Source organism: Microtus ochrogaster, chromosome 2 (assembly GCF_000317375.1).
Source record: "Microtus ochrogaster isolate Prairie Vole_2 chromosome 2, MicOch1.0, whole genome shotgun sequence".
Classification (NCBI taxonomy): Eukaryota; Metazoa; Chordata; class Mammalia; order Rodentia; family Cricetidae; genus Microtus; species Microtus ochrogaster.
The window spans coordinates 26905749-26921241 of record NC_022010.1 but is presented as its reverse complement, the minus strand read 5'-3'; the positions used below and the strand labels follow the sequence as shown (position 1 = coordinate 26921241).

At 46.1% G+C, this 15493-nt stretch overlaps 1 protein-coding gene across 3 annotated transcripts in view; it reads left to right on the top strand.

Annotated features, from left to right (window-relative positions):
- The window catches only part of Caln1 (calneuron 1), a 463165-nt gene that overhangs the window by 280086 nt on the left and 167586 nt on the right, over positions 1-15493 (top strand). For all 3 annotated transcript variants that reach the window (XM_026787846.1, XM_026787849.1, XM_013350759.2), the window contains one exon: positions 10573-10685. In XM_026787846.1, the coding sequence (XP_026643647.1) occupies positions 10573-10685 (113 nt within the window). The remainder of the gene's footprint in view (positions 1-10572; positions 10686-15493) is intronic.

Sequence of the window (15493 nt, the reverse complement as noted above, 5' to 3'; positions counted from 1 at the left end):
ATTGAACTTGGATGTTTTCCTTATGTTTCATGTTTATGTTTTTTCCTTTGTGAATTGTCTGATCTCATCCTTTATATTAATCTTCTAATGAAGTCCTTTGGCATTGAAAAATGCTAGCCCACTGCCAGGTTCTCTGCATAGTGTTGCGCTAACTTATTGCTAAATGTTTAATTTAGTTCGCCATTATTTAACATGCACAGTGCATTATGAAGGTTTATTCTTCTGTGTTTTTTTTTTTCTAGCGGCATTGAGACTTTGTATTTGCTAGGCAGGTGCTCTACCACTGAACCTCACCCCAGCCCCTCACTGGGGGATTCTAGGCAGGGGCTCTACCACTGAGCCACACCCCAGCCCATCACTGGGGGATTCTAGGCAGGGGCTCTACCACTGAGCCACACCCCAGCCCATCACTGGGGGATTCTAGGCAGGGGCTCTGTGACTGAGCCACACCCCAGCCCCTTACTGGGGGATTCTAGGCAGGGGTTCTACCACTGATCCACACCCAGCCCCTCACTGGGGGATCCTCGGCAAGGGCACCATGATGAGCTCTATTTCTAGCCTTCTTTTTACTTTTTCATCTTGATATGGTGTCTTATTAAATTAATAGATTGCCCTTGAACTTATGATCTTTTTCTTCATAATGCCGAGTGGCTTATATTTTGAATATTTTATAATAAAATCCAGTGAAGAGCAAAACCCCTTTTCCTCCCCAAATCCTTATCTTCCCAGTACCATTTGTGAAAGAAGCCTTTCCCCCCACTCGGTGATTTGTTACATTATCTGTATTTACTGCGGCTTATTTCCGAACCGCCTACTGTTATCTCCTACCCATTCTTACCTGAGAACATTTTTCATTATGCTAATTCTATAATACACGGTAACATCAGATATAGATTTCCACCCTCAATTATTTTTCAAGTCTTTTCTGCCTGCTTATTCTTCCAAATGACCTGAAGCTTCATGGCGAGGCTGGGTGTGGTGATGCTCACCTGTCCTCCTGCACTTCGGAGAGTGAGACAGGGGGTTGCGGGTTTTAAGCTGTGGCGTGGTTGTGTGTGCACACGTGCAAGGAGAGCATCTTAGCTGTCCTTTCTCAAGCACAGTTCAGTTAGAAAGAACTGAAAGGCACTGTCTCTTTGCCATGGAACTTTCCAAGCCGAGTAGACTGACTGGCCAATGCGCCCTAGGCATCCTCCTGTCTGTCTCCATTTCCCCAGTGCCATAATCCTGGATTTTCACGTGAGTGTGGGAATCAGGTCTACATGCCTTTAGGAGAAGTACTTCACATCTCAGCCATGGCCCATGCTCGGAAAGACGGTTTGGGTGATTCCACAGTGGGGTTACACCTTAGAGACCCACTGTCTGAGACAGCCTGTTTGCAGCTGTGCCATTTCCCTTCTTATAACAGATATCTGAATATTGATTTTTAAATCCTTGGTTGTCTCTCCTCCCAACTTAATTTCTAAAGGATGACAGCTATACCTTCCCTGTCCCCTGCAGTGTCCCCAGGGTCTAGCACAATGGCTGGTTTGTAATGGGTTTGTGTATTTCTTTATTTAAATTAGAAGTTGCAGTTCTCTGGCAATGGATATCAATGCCAGCGCATTGATGGTGCCCTTGCCTTGCCCCATGTGGAAGCCAGGCCCCGTTTTCTTCCACTCTGCCTGTTTCTCTCTTTCCCAATAGCTGCAGTCTTCTGTGTCTAGACATACTCTCATTCACAGAGGGCTGTGTTCTTCTAGTCTGACCCTAAACTCTTCTCCTTTGTTCTTTAGAAGTGCTTCATTTCATTTTCTTCCCCTCCCTTTCTTCTTTCCTCTTTCACTCTCTCCCCTTTCTTCTTTTCTCTTTTCTTCACTTTCTCTTCCCCCTTCCCTTCTTTCTGATAGAATCTCAAGTATCCCAGGCTAGCCTCAAAGTCACTGTGTAGCCTATGAGAACCTTGAACTCTTGACCCTCCTGCTTCTGTCTCCCGGGGCGTTAGGTTTTGGATGGGGGCATGTGTTCAAGAGGGACCCTGAGATGGATTACTGGGGAATAAAGTATTTTTAGAAAAGCTATTAATGCAGCTGATACGCAGGCAGGGAGCATGGTGGGTGCACCAAGAAGAGTCCTGGCCCCGGCCTCAGAAACAGAAAGCATGATGGGATGTCTTAAGGGAGAAATCAAAGTTTATATGGCAGACGTGCTTTTGCACTCTGAGGATGGGGATGGTTTCAGAGCAAAAGCCCACAGCCAGGCTCTTTGATTCCCAGGCAGGAGGGAAGGAAGGACCTTGGGAGCTGGGTGTATGGCCACCAATACCAGACTTCCTACAATGTCTGTGAGCTGGAGATTCACAGACAGTGTGTGGTGTCTGCGAAAGGAGGGAGAGTTGCCACAGGTAGTGTGAGCTGAGCAGAAGCGGGGTTCTAAGTGATTTCCTTACACAGAGCACCAGAATGAGAGACCGTACCGCTACACTCAATTTCCATAATTTTGATGGCACAAGCAAGGGCTTTGTACATATTAGGCTAACACTCTACCAACCAAGCTACATCCCCAGCATCCAAATGTCTCTTAAGCCTTCTCCTCTGGGAGTGAGTAATTGGGGAGCTAATTTTTATTGTATTCAGGTATTCATTGTGCCTCTCCTCTCTTTGGCACTGGTCTCTGTGTTACTTCTGTTTTCAATTGCTTACCTGGAGACAAGGTTGACCATAGACTGACCATTGGTGAGTGTGTTTATCATGGACCTTCTTTCCTTCTCTTGTTGGTCTTAGAATGATCCAGCTGTTGGGTTGTAGCATCCATAGCTGCTTGGGGTAGCTAGTAAGTAGTGAGTAAAAGAATGCTGGCTGGGATGTGGTACACATATCTGTAATCCCAGCCCTCAGGAGGCCGAGGCAAGGGGATTGTGAGTTAGAGGATGTCCTGAACTCTATATTGAGACCTTGTCTCCAACACACATGCACACACACACACACACACACTAACTCTCACACACATACATACACACCTACACCCCCTACACGCACTCACTCACCCACATGCCTACATACACACACACACACACACACACACACACACAGAGCTCTCAACAGGATTTTTCTCCCATCTTCCACTTGTCAGTTCTTTAAATCTGATAACATGGGAGGGTTATGATTAAATGATAGGTTAAGATTTATATATTGATAAGCAATATGTTAAAATAGAAGGGCTAGGGAGAGGGCTCAGCATGTAATGCACTTGTCACATAAACAGGAAGACCGCAGTTTGTTCCCGGCATACATATAAATGCTGGACAGGCACAGTGACCTGCCTATAATCCCAACACTTGGTAGGCAGAGGCAGGGGAATGCCCAAAGCTAGCTTGACTAGCGAAATCAGCGTGCTTTATTGAGAGCCCTTGCCTCAGGTTATAAGGTAGGGAGCAATCGATGAAGACACTCAAGGTCATCTTTTGCTTTCACACTCCCATATATTTGTGAATGTGCATCCGCACACACATGCGTACCTCCCCACGGGAACATACATTGTCCCCCACTCCACACACATATAAAAGAGAGCGAGAACACCCAACATGCATTGCACCATAGTTCCTGCCCACCCCCATCTCCTTTGAGCCCTCCACAGAAGGGGACTACAATCCATGGTCCGACTCATTCTGGATTATCTTGGGATCCAGTTCTGCATTCTCCCCTTGTTAGGGTCTGGATATGAAATGGCCCCAACTGGCTCATGTGTTTTAACACTTGATTGTTTGGGGACATTGCGGGACCTTTAAGACATGGCTGTTGAGCCATCACCAGGTTTAGGCTTTGAAAATTATAACCCTCTACAAGGCCCAGCCTTTCTCTATCTCCTGGTCCGCCTTGGTGTGAGGAAGCTGTACTCTAAGCTCTGGCTGCTAGAATCAAGTGTGTCTTAGCTGCCGTGCCTTTCCCCGTAAGACTCATCGATCACATCCCCTTAGACTACAAGCCAAAGTAAAGACTTTGTCCCTCAAGTGAGTTTCAGTTGACCATGAAGACTGGCCCTTATACCTTGTTTCCCTTGCAGCTTGCTAGGCTCCTAACACTTCGACGGTTTACTGAAAACTGTTGCGGACAGCGTCTTGGGAGCCTACGGCAGCAGTACGGTGATTTTACGGATCCTCCTTGGTCCTAAGTAGTGGCTTGTAAGCTTCTACAGCCTGGAATAGGAATATGCCGACCGTACATATTTGTCACCCTGGAGCGGATTTCACAGATTGGAATGGATACTCAGACACGTCTTTTACACGTCCCTCTCCACTGTCACCTCATTACCCATCCGTGCTCACCAACTTTCTCGGTCTATTCCTTTCCTTCCTTTAATTTTTCCAGTGAGTTTATGATTCTTTTCCATCTTCCTGGAAAGTTCAGCTGGCTGTTTTTAATGAGCAGTGTGCAGTCCCCCCCCCCGCCCGCTGCTTCGCGCCCTAGTTCAAGTTTATTACTTTGACTCACATAGCGGTAGGAGTCCAGAAGACGCGGTCCTCGGCTGGCTGGCTTCCCGTACCTCTTGCTAAGTGGATCACGATGGAAGGGGAAGCTACTGAAGGGGAGGACCAGCTTGGAATGAGTGAGCTTCATTTTTTCTGCATTTCCTTTCTTAGTCAAGATTGTATAAAGCTATTGCTAAGTAAAAGAACTTAACCACCAGCCTGGTGAGATAGCTCAGTGGATAAGGGTGTGAGTCACCCAAGCCTGATGATCTGAGTTTGACTCCTGGGACCCACATGATGGGAGGGTGAAAACTGGCCCCCGCCAGCTGACCTCTGACCTCCACACATGCTTGGGTACCTACTCTGCTCCCCTCGCATGCAATTTTTAAAATATTACAGTTAAGAATCCTTTGTAAGGCAAAATAAGATGAATTTAGGTTTGTCTCATGTCTGTTTGTATACCTTATTATTATTTTTTTAAATCTGGATCCCTGGCCCTCCTGTGCGTGGAATCTAGATTTGTAAAATAAGGCATGAAAGTAGACGGAGATTATTTGGTGAGAGAAACTGGACCAGAAGGAGGAGAGGGGAGGGCAATCATCTTATATGTGTCTGAAAAGTCTCAAGGTGACTCTACTATTTTGCATATTATATGCAAATAAATAAATAAATAAATAAATAAATAAATAAATAGGTAATCCCCATGTAGCCTGGAAAGATGACTCAGTGGGAAAGTGCCTGCCACCAGGATCTGAGTTTGAATCCTTAGCACCAATATAAACAGCAGCAATCAATGGTTGTAGTCCCAGTACAGGGCAGGCAATGAGTGATAGCATATACCTGTAATCCCAACATGGGAGAGGCAGAGACCAGAGGATCCCAGGCAGTCTAGCAGAACTGGGGTGCGCCAGGCTCAGTGAGAGACCCTGCTTCAGATAAACAAGATGGAGATAAATTGAGGACAGACATCGACATTGGCCTTTGATCTCCTCAAACATGCACGCACACACACATACACATATACCACACACATGCATACAAACCTGCATGGGAACAGTCTGAACTTCAGAAAAGGTGACTGGTCCAGAAATTCCACACTTCCCTTTGGGGACACCCGATACTGGCTGTTTGCGGTGACCCCAACCTCATTAGACTTATCAGACCAAGTCTTTTCGGGGTAGAAGGAATTTGAGTTGTGCACTGGCTTGTGTGTGAGTGAGTGTCCTGGATCCTCTGGGAACCGACCATCTGTGAGGATGGCTAAAGAGGCTCTGTGCAGGCAGAGTTGCAATCTGGGGAGCATGTGGCTTTTAGACAGTGGCCATTTACATTGAAATTCCCAAAGGTCACCTTTCCCAATTTCTCATCAAAACCTTTCCTTGGGGCTAAGAGGAGAAAACCTTATAACTCTCAGATTCTGGAGAGCAACATGAACCTTATCAAGATGCATGCTGGGGTCTCTGGAGCAGAGAGGGTGTGGTCTGCTGCAGAGTTAATACTGGGATCCTAATTGAGCCCTTACTCAGTCGGTCAGTCGGTCGTGTGCTGTCTCTCTGGCATCTTTCCACTCATTACTTTTAACCCCTTCTTGCCTAATTTTTACCGCTGGTAAGAAATGAATTGGGAGAATTCTTCATAGTGTTGGAGTTGAATTAAGTTTATGTAATACTCATATACCGGGCATCTAGAAAATGCCACACAACTATCTCCTCTTTCTTATTACCCTTTTCAATGAGTAAGCAAAACCCATAGGAATAAGAGTCATTTCAAAGATTTATTTTGTATTCCAGTTGTGTACATTTGTGTGTGTGTGGCAGGAGTGCTTGTGCACATGCTTGCAGATGCTCTCAGAGTCCAGAAGAGGGCATCAGATCCTTTGGAGCTCCAGTTAAAGCTGTTTGTGAGCCACCTGCTTTGGCTGCTGCTGGCTGAATCCAAGCCTTCTGGAAGAATAGTGGGTGCTCTTAACCCCTAAACCATCTTCCCAGCCCATGAGGCAGCCATTTAGGGGTCTGTGTGTGTGTGTGTATATGTGTGTGTGTGTGTGTGTGTGTGTGTGTTCTTGCATGTTGGGGAGCGCAAGGTTGTGCTGAGCTTGCTCTGGGGAACCCCTGTCTTCACCTTCCCAGGCTTAGGCAGCCATGCTTTCTGGGAACCCAAACTCATATCAGGCTTGCAAGGCAAGCACTTTAATTACTAAGCCATCTCTAGTTCCTCCAGGCAGACTACGATTTGTAAGTGGTAAATGAGCTGCTTGTTTTTTCCTGGGCCAAGGTAGAGCTTAGAAGCATCACTTCTACTGGTCTGCTTCTGCTTGGATGGGGCCTTTGGCCCCAAATAGCATCTACTCGTGTGCTGCCCGGTGCTGGAGTGAGTGGGACCAGCACTCCCAGAGGATCCTTGAGATGCATAGTACTTTGCTCCTCTGATCCTCTGCTGCAGGTGGAGAAGTAGGTGGTCCCTCCTCTCTTAAACGAAAGGTGCATTTTCCAAACAGTTTTATTTTCCCCAGGATGAGAAGCATGGGCAAGTCAGCCACCTTGCTCGCCTTGCAAGTGGGAGAGAATAGTGCCCACTAGCCCATGAGCAGGGATGTGACTGTCCAGCATCTTAAGATCTCGTAAGGTCTGCACACAAAGAGACCTGTGTCTTTGAGCTGATGCTTAAAGACTTTATAAATGTCAGAGCTCACCATGGGTGAGTCAGGATGGTAACTCTGAGCTGTGTCTACAGTGCATATTTAGGGAGTGTTGGAGCCAGTGCTTCTTAATGCTCTTTCCTCCTTCACTTCTTCCATCTTCTTCTCCCCTCCTTAATCTTCATACTATACTCACCTCCCTCCTTTTCTTTCTCCTCTTCCCTTCCCAGTTCCTCCTCCTTTTTCATCTGCCTTCTTCCTCTCCTGTCTTTTCTTCCTTTTCCTTACTCTTCTTCTTCTTCCTCTTTTCCTACATAACCTTTTCCCTGTTTCCTCTTTCTCCTTTTCTTCAGTTTTCCATTCTTCCTCCTTTCCTCTCTTCTTGTTTCTTCTCTTGCTGTCTTGATAGATCCTATTTATACCCAAGAATAAATATACCAGGAATGCATCAGAAGGCATCGTTCTGTGTCTTGGCCAGCACCAGGGGAGTTTTCTGTTTAGAAGTACTTGCTAATCTGAACTCCTTGTTTGTGTGCACATCCTTGACACACCAGCAAGGGTGAAATCCCAGCTCCCTCTGTCTTGTCAAATGGTGAGAGAAAAAATGATTTCCACTCAGCAGTTCATTGACTGCTCCACCTCATTTGGTGGATTAATCTTCCCTTTCCCGCCGGCTTGCCACACCTCCCTGATCCTCCCAGAAGATCCATCTATGAGGAAATGTGTTCCTGGACTATCTGTACGGAGTTATTGACATCTTGATGATGACAATCACTTGGCCTTTGGGCATAGGTTTTGAATGAGTGCTCTTTGGATACACAGATATTCGGAGAGTAGATTAATCTTCGACTCTGAATTTTGTCACACTGCTATGTGTGTGTTCACTATCTGGAGCTAAGATAAGGCTGTGTCACCAGTTTAAACAGTTTTAAGGGTCCCTAATGCCATGCTGATAACTTCCTGAGGGTCACTCAATGCCCTGAAGGTTCACGTTGGCCTGTGAAGTTGACTTGACACCACCCTCTGGTTAGCATCAGCTCTGGCATGGAGAAACACGAGTAATACTTAGATGACCAAAGGGAAGACAAGAGACATCACTTACTTATTCTACAAGGACATACTGAATAGCTGTTCTGGCAATCAATGTGCATAGATGTCTCAAGCCTTATTGGGTGACTTTTCCTGGTGAGACATGAACAGATATGTTTGTCCCAAATGGAGCACAGATGACAAACCAAAGACTGATTCCACTGTAGTCTACTTTTGGGAACCAGTGAGTTGGGATTACTTACAGGAGCTTGAGGGACTCAAAATAGTTGCATCACTAAAAGTCTTGCCCAGCATGGGCAAGGACTCATAACAGCTTCATCCCTGCGGCTCCCTGCACTTGGTTAACAGGTTGGAAACATGCCCTGCCCCAGCCTAGTAACTGCTTATGTAACATTGACAGGGGTTTTTTGAGTCTTGTAAGTTCTAGGGACTTTCTTTGCCTTGTAAGTTTTGTTGACTTCTTCTAGTCTTAATGACTCTCCCTCCTAGAGGGAATGTTTCATTTCAGAGGAAATAGTTATTCAACTGATTTGGTCTCTTTCCCTCCATAATTCAGTTAAGGTGCGAGTCCTATAGTTCGTAACTGGAGCACAATAAAACAACAACTGAGCATCGTAGCTCCTCCTCTGAGAACAAGGTGCCAGGTAGACCATGGGTAAAGACATCCCCAGGGGCCATAGCAACAGGTACATGGAACAGTGAAAGCAACACATTACTCTTTATGCAATGGTGGGGATGGAGGGAGTACTAAAGAGATAAGCAGGCTTGGAGGTTACGTTGAGGTGTTTTTCTTGGTTTTAGGTCAAACTATCACTGAAGTTTGTAAAGCAATATTGAATTATCTTTGGGGAAAGTAATCTCCAATTCTATGGAAGATTAGGTATGGAGACAGCATTATGGTGTCATAATCCCAAATGCAGGTGTTGATTCTTGACTGCATTATCCCACCAAGCTTGTTGTGGAGCACGCACAAAGCCATGGGTCCAGCCCTAGCACTGAGTAAACTCAGCATGATGGCACACACATGTGCTCCTAACACTTGGGGAATGGGATGGGATGAGATGAGCAGACATTAGTGTCACCCTCAGCTCCATTCTAAGTCTGAGCCGGTCCTAGCTACATGAGACAACCACCACCACCAACAACAACAATAATCTTACAGGTTGTTTTTCAAGAGAGGAGTGGAAATTCATACTATTATATATACTATTTCTTGCCACTTTCTTGTGATACTTTGATGTTTTTAAAAAAGCCGGCATTGGTACTGAAGACCTGTTATTCATGAGCCTAGGCTGAAGGCTTGCAAGTTGAAGGTCATGTCTCTAAACAAAAGTATAAAGAGGGCTAGGGATGCTGCTCAGGGATAGAGGGGATGGAATTGGGGTGTGGCTCAGCTCTTGAGTGGTTATTTAGAATCCTAATCCTCCAATGAGAGCCTAGGGCTGTGGTCCAGAGGTAGGGTGGTGCCTATCTGGAATATGTGGGTGAATTTGGTTTAGTATAGACTACTGTCTTAGGGTTTCTATTGCTGTGATAAAACACCATGACCAAAAATAAGTTGGGAAAGAAAGGTTTTATTTCAACTTATATGTCGGGATCATAATCAGTCATGAAGGGAAGTCAGGGAAGAAGCCTGAACTTGGAGATAGGCACTGAAGCAGAGACCCGGAGGAGTGCTGCTTATGGGCTTGCTCCTCATGGCTTGCTCAGCTTGCTTGCTTATACCATCCAGGGCCACCTTCCTAGGGGTAGCACCACCCACAGTGGGGTAAACTCTCCCACATCAACTATTAATCAAGGAAATGCCTCGCGGATTTGGCTACAGACCTATCTTCTGTGGACATTTTTTCAATTGTTTTCTCTTCCCAAAGAAGCTTGATTCAAGTTAACAGCAACAATTTCACCTACCTAGGACAAGTACCTATCTAAATTCCTTCTGTGGGGAGTTGGGGTTATGGCTCAGTGATAGAATGCTTTTCTAGAATTTCCCAGTAAGGGGGTGGGGTTGTGACTTAGGGGTGAACACTTGCCTAGAATTCCCCAGTGAAGGGCTGGGGTGTGGCTCAGTGGTAGAGCCCCTGCCTAGAATCCCCCAGTGAGGGGCTTGGGTGTGGTTCAATGGCAGAGCTCCTGCCTAGAATCCCCCAGTGAGGGGCTGGGGTGTGGCTCAGTGGTATAGGACCTGCTTAGAATTCCCCAGTCAGGGGCTGGGGTGTGGCTCAGTGGTAAAGCACCTTCCTAGGATGCTTGGGCATCTGGGTTCAATTCCAAGAATTAGGAGAAATTAACCAGTGTTAAACAGTTATCAGTTCCATCACCAGCTGTTTTTATTATATTTAGGTCATGTCAAGGAGAAAAAGCAGAGGTGTTTGCTGCATCAGAGGCTGTTGATCACACTTCTGGTACTTTTCCACTCATACCTCTTTTCTCCTTCCAGGAGACGGGCAGGTGGATTTTGATGAATTCATGACAATTCTTGGGCCCAAGCTGGTGTCATCAGAAGGTCGTGATGGTTTCCTTGGAAATACGATAGACAGCATCTTCTGGCAGGTAAGTGAGATGTTCATATATGCTTCAGTCTGGAAATACCGTGCCTTTCAGGATGAGCTGACTTTGACTATGAAGTCTTGAGTGTCTCTTCAGACTGAAGTGACCTCTCTTGGTCTGGAGTGATGGGTGTTCTTCAAATCGGATGTCTCAGTTGAAGTCTATGCCATTCTCAGTTTGGGCTTAGAGAAGTGTGCTGTCTCCTTGCATCTTTTCCTTGGAGCAGAGAGAGTCTGAATTTGTGGGAGTGAAGTTCTTCCATGTCCAACTCGTGAGAGGCTTTGTCTTGGGGACCTTGAAAAGGGGACATTGGTGGTATCTATGAAAATTCTTTCTTTGGGCTAACTCCCTGAATGTTCTCAGTTTAGGGCTTCAAGAGAGACAGGTTATCCTTTCAGGTAAGAGGGTCATTGGGAGAGTTGCTAATGCCTTAGGCGAACAGGCGTTAGAGAAGTTCTGAGGAGAATTTGGTTCCATGAGCCAGAGTGGAGGTGTTGGTCCTATGCCGTGTGCTCCCTGAGGGCTCTGTAGTATATGCTCGCAGTCAGATTGTGTCTCCTCAGTGGCAGAAGTTGATCCCTCTAGTTACTGTGTGCCTATCACATTGGGTGTGATTCCTGTAGTGTCCGGTTGCTTAGGGGGTTCAGTAAACTTCTTCTGGGAAAGGGAGGGTCACAGATTCCCAGACGATCACAACATGGTGGCTTTGTTTCTTCTACAGCAGCTATGAGGAGAGAGAGAGAGAGAGAGAGAGAGAGAGAGAGAGAGAGAGAGAATGTGTGCAGGTGAGCTTACCCTGAGTAGCTGCTAGCCCAAACCTGACGATCTCAAGAGATTCCCTGCTGACAGGGTATCTGGTAGCTCGTGTTGGATCCTATCAGTACTGATGCTCTTCATATGACATGATGGCCTTATCTAAGGACCTGCTTCCAATGCTGTCAATTTACAGTCATTTCTGTCTTGTGAATTCTGGTTGGAGATTACTGATGCCTACATTCTAATTATTAGAGTGCCACTAAATCACTTTTATTATCACTTCTCTGTTCTAAGATGTAACCATTATTTCATGGTTATGGAATTGGGGGAATGAGTTATTAATTTTTGCTTTTTTTTAAATTTATTTATTTACTTAAGGATTTCTGCCTCCTCCCTGCTACCGCCTCCCATTTCCCTCCCCCTCCCCCAATCAAGTCCCCCTCCCTCATCAGCTCGAAAAGCAATCAGGGTTCCCTGACCTGTGGGAAGCCCAAGGACCGCCCACCTCTATCCAAGTCTAGTAAGGTGAGCATCCAAACTGCCTAGGCTCCCCAAAGCCAGTACGTGCAGTAGGATCAAAAACCCACTGCCATTGTTCTTGAGTTCTCAGTAGTCCTCATTGTCTGCTATGTTCAGCAAGTCCGGTTTTATCCCATGCTTTTTCAGACCCAGGCCAGCTGGCCTTGGTGAGTTCCCGATAGAACATCCCCATTGTCTCAGTGTGTGGGTGTATCCCTCGCAGTCCTGAGTTCCTTGCTCGTGCTCCCTCTCCTTCTGCTCCTGATTTGGACCTTGAGATTTCTGTCTGGTGCTCCAATGTGGGTCTCTGTCTCTGTCTCATTTCAAGAAGAGAAAGTGGGAAGTACTCTACAACACAGGAGACCACTTCCTATGTATAACCCCAGCAGCACAGACATTAAGGGCCTCATTGAATAAATGGGACCTCCTGAGTCTGAGAAGCTTCTGTAAATCAAAGGACACTGTCACTAAGACAAAAAGGCAACCCACTGACTGGGAGAAGATCTTCACCAACCCCGCAACTGACAAAGGTCTGATCTCCAAAATATATAAAGAACTCAAGCCTGGCGGTGGTGGCACACGCCTTTAATCCCAGCACTCGGGAGGCAGAGGCAGGCAGATCTCTGTGAGTTCGAGACCAGCCTGGTCTACAAGAGCTAATTCCGGGACAGGCTCCAAAACCACAGAGAAACCCTATCTCGAAAAACCACAAAAAAAAAAAAAGAACTCAAGAAACTAAACCGTAAAAGGCTAATCAACCCAATTATAAAATGGGGCACTGAGCTGAACAGAGAATTCTCAACAGAAGAAGTTCAAACGGCCAAAAGACACTTAAGGTCATGCTCAACTTCCTTAGCGATCAGGGAAATGCAAATCAAGACAACTTTAAGATACCATCTTACACCTGTCAGAATGGCTAAAATAAAAAATACCAATGATAGCCTTTGCTGGAGAGGTTTTAGAGAAAGGGGTACACTCACCCATTGCTGGTGGGAATGCAAACTTGTGCAACCACTCTGGAAAGCAGTATGGCGGTTTCTCAGGAAATTCGGGATCAACCTACCCCTGGACCCAGCAATACCACTCTTGGGAATATACCCAAGAAAGGCCCTATCATACAACAAAAGTATATGCTCAACTATGTTCATAGCAGCATTGTTCGTAATAGCCAGAACCTGGAAACAACCTAGATGCCCTTCAATGGAAGAATGGATGAAGAAAGTATGGAATATATACATATTAGAGTATTACTCAGCAGTAATCTTTGCTTTTAAAACATGAGCCAGACGAGTTGTCAAGTTCAACCCAATTGAATTTCTTCTTAGGTGTCTAAAACACGATTGAAACCAGGCAGTGTGGAATATACCTGGAGTCTTAGTACTCAGAAGACTGGAGCAGGAGGGTTGCTATGAATTTGAAGCCAGCCTGGGCTACGAAGTTTACAGGGTGTGAGACTCTGTCTCCCAAAACCAAAAACCAAACTAAAATAATAGCAAACAAAAAGAAAAACTAAAGTAAAAACGAGGAAAGAGTAAATTAAAAAAAAATACAAGCACCATTAGAACACAGCATTTCTTTGATTTCTTAAGAGTTCTTTTTTTTTTTCAGTAACTATATTTTCCTAAGACAGATTAGCAATCCTTTTTCCCATCTCTCTTCTTACTCTGGTACTGCTCATCTATCACACAGGCAATAAGTATACAAATACCTTTGCCTGTGCTAATAATAGATGACAGACACCATTTGGAGGAAGAAAGGTTCATTTTGGCTCCCTGTCTCAGAGGATTCAGATGGTCACTTGGCTCTCTGTGTTTGAGCAGGATATGGGAGCGCATGGCACAGGAGGGATTTTTCCCTCCTTTTACAGGGACAGGGAGCAGAGAGCAAAACAGGAAGGGTCCGGGGATCATATCCCCCAAGGACCTTACTCTAATGACATCGTCTCACGATCCCATAACATCCAAAATAGAGCCATCTCAGAGAGGAAGGAAGGAACTGTGGGGAGCAGATCCATATCTTACATGGAGGCCCCAATTCTCCACAGATTCTTCACAGTATGGCATCTCCAGGACCAGGCCATGGCCTCATTTTCTAATGGGACACTGACTCTCTTTAGCATGGTTCTACCATGCTAGCTAATATGATCGCAGATTCTCTATGGGTATGTTCTACTGTAGGTCTCCCACCCCTGGAGTGATAAGATGGGTGCAGCAAAGTGAACCAAGGGGGAAATTGTATCTAAGATTATTTATTTCTATGTATTTTGTGTGACTGCATGCGTGTGAGTGTGTGTGAATGTAAGTGTCCTTCGGGAACCATGGACTTTTGTTCTTTGGAGCCAGTCTCTCACTGGCCTGGAATTCACTGATTCACCTAGCCTCACCAGTCAACAAGCTCTTGGGACCTTCCTATTTCAGCCTCCCCCAGTTGCTCAGATTATAAACTCAGGACACTATACACAGGTTTGGTTTTGTTTTGTTTGCTTTGTTTTGTGGGTGGGGGGAGTCTGAGAATCAAACTCGGGTCCTCCCGCTTGTAAGGCAGGCACTTTACCAACCGAGCCATCTCCCCATCCCCACTTTGTACTATTTAAATGGGTCCTGGCATACAGAGGCTTGCGATTATGTCTTCCCTCTCCAGCAGTTACTTCCCCAACTAGCAAACAAGCAGAGGAACAGCCTTCGGTCCCCAGCAGCCATGCTTCGCTGCCCGGTCACTGAGAGAAGTCACATGAGGAAACCATGAAACAGCCGCCACAGCCATCCCTGCAGGGAGAGATGCTCACAGCCTCTCCGCTTGGGTGGCTAGGGGAGGGGGCATCAAGACGAGGCCGTGCACCTGTGTGCACATGCACAAATGGTACATCTGCACGAATGCATCTATCTAGTCGGCGGCAATGGTCGATAGTCTAAGAAAGGAGCAGAAAGGCAGGTTTCTGCCTCTAGTATTCCAGGAGGGGGTAGTGCTGTAGAAAGGACTAAGAGACTGGCACCACTTTCTGTCATAGCTGGTATCTAGTTCTCACAGAAGCAAAGGTACTTGGACTCAGCCGTGGCTCCTCACATGGCATCATAATCGAGGAGCAGAAGATGGCAATGAGTATCTGGCAAGTCACACGGTCTCAGTGGGTCATGAATTTGAGAGTAGCCCAGCTGGGTACTTTGGCTGTGGTTCTCTCAGTGGCTTGCCCTTGGGATGCCTGCGGTGGTCATTAGAAGGCTTGGCTGAGGCACAGGGACGTACTTTCGGCTGCCTCGTTGCCCTGCCTGGCAACCTGTCCTCAGGTCCCCACCAAAGGGCCTCTCCATTGTGCCATTTGAGCATCTTGACGTGACGCTGGCCTCTCTTAAAGCAAAGAGAGGGTTGAAGAGAGTGCAGTGCAGAAGGCATGCGGACTTTAAGACTTAGTTTGTGTGTTAGTGTGTGTGCATTCCATTGTGCACATGTGTGTGTTCCAGTGTGCACTTGTGTCTTTGCTCCAGTGTGCACATGTGTGTGTGTTCCAGTGTGCACATGTGTGTATGTGTTCCCAGTGT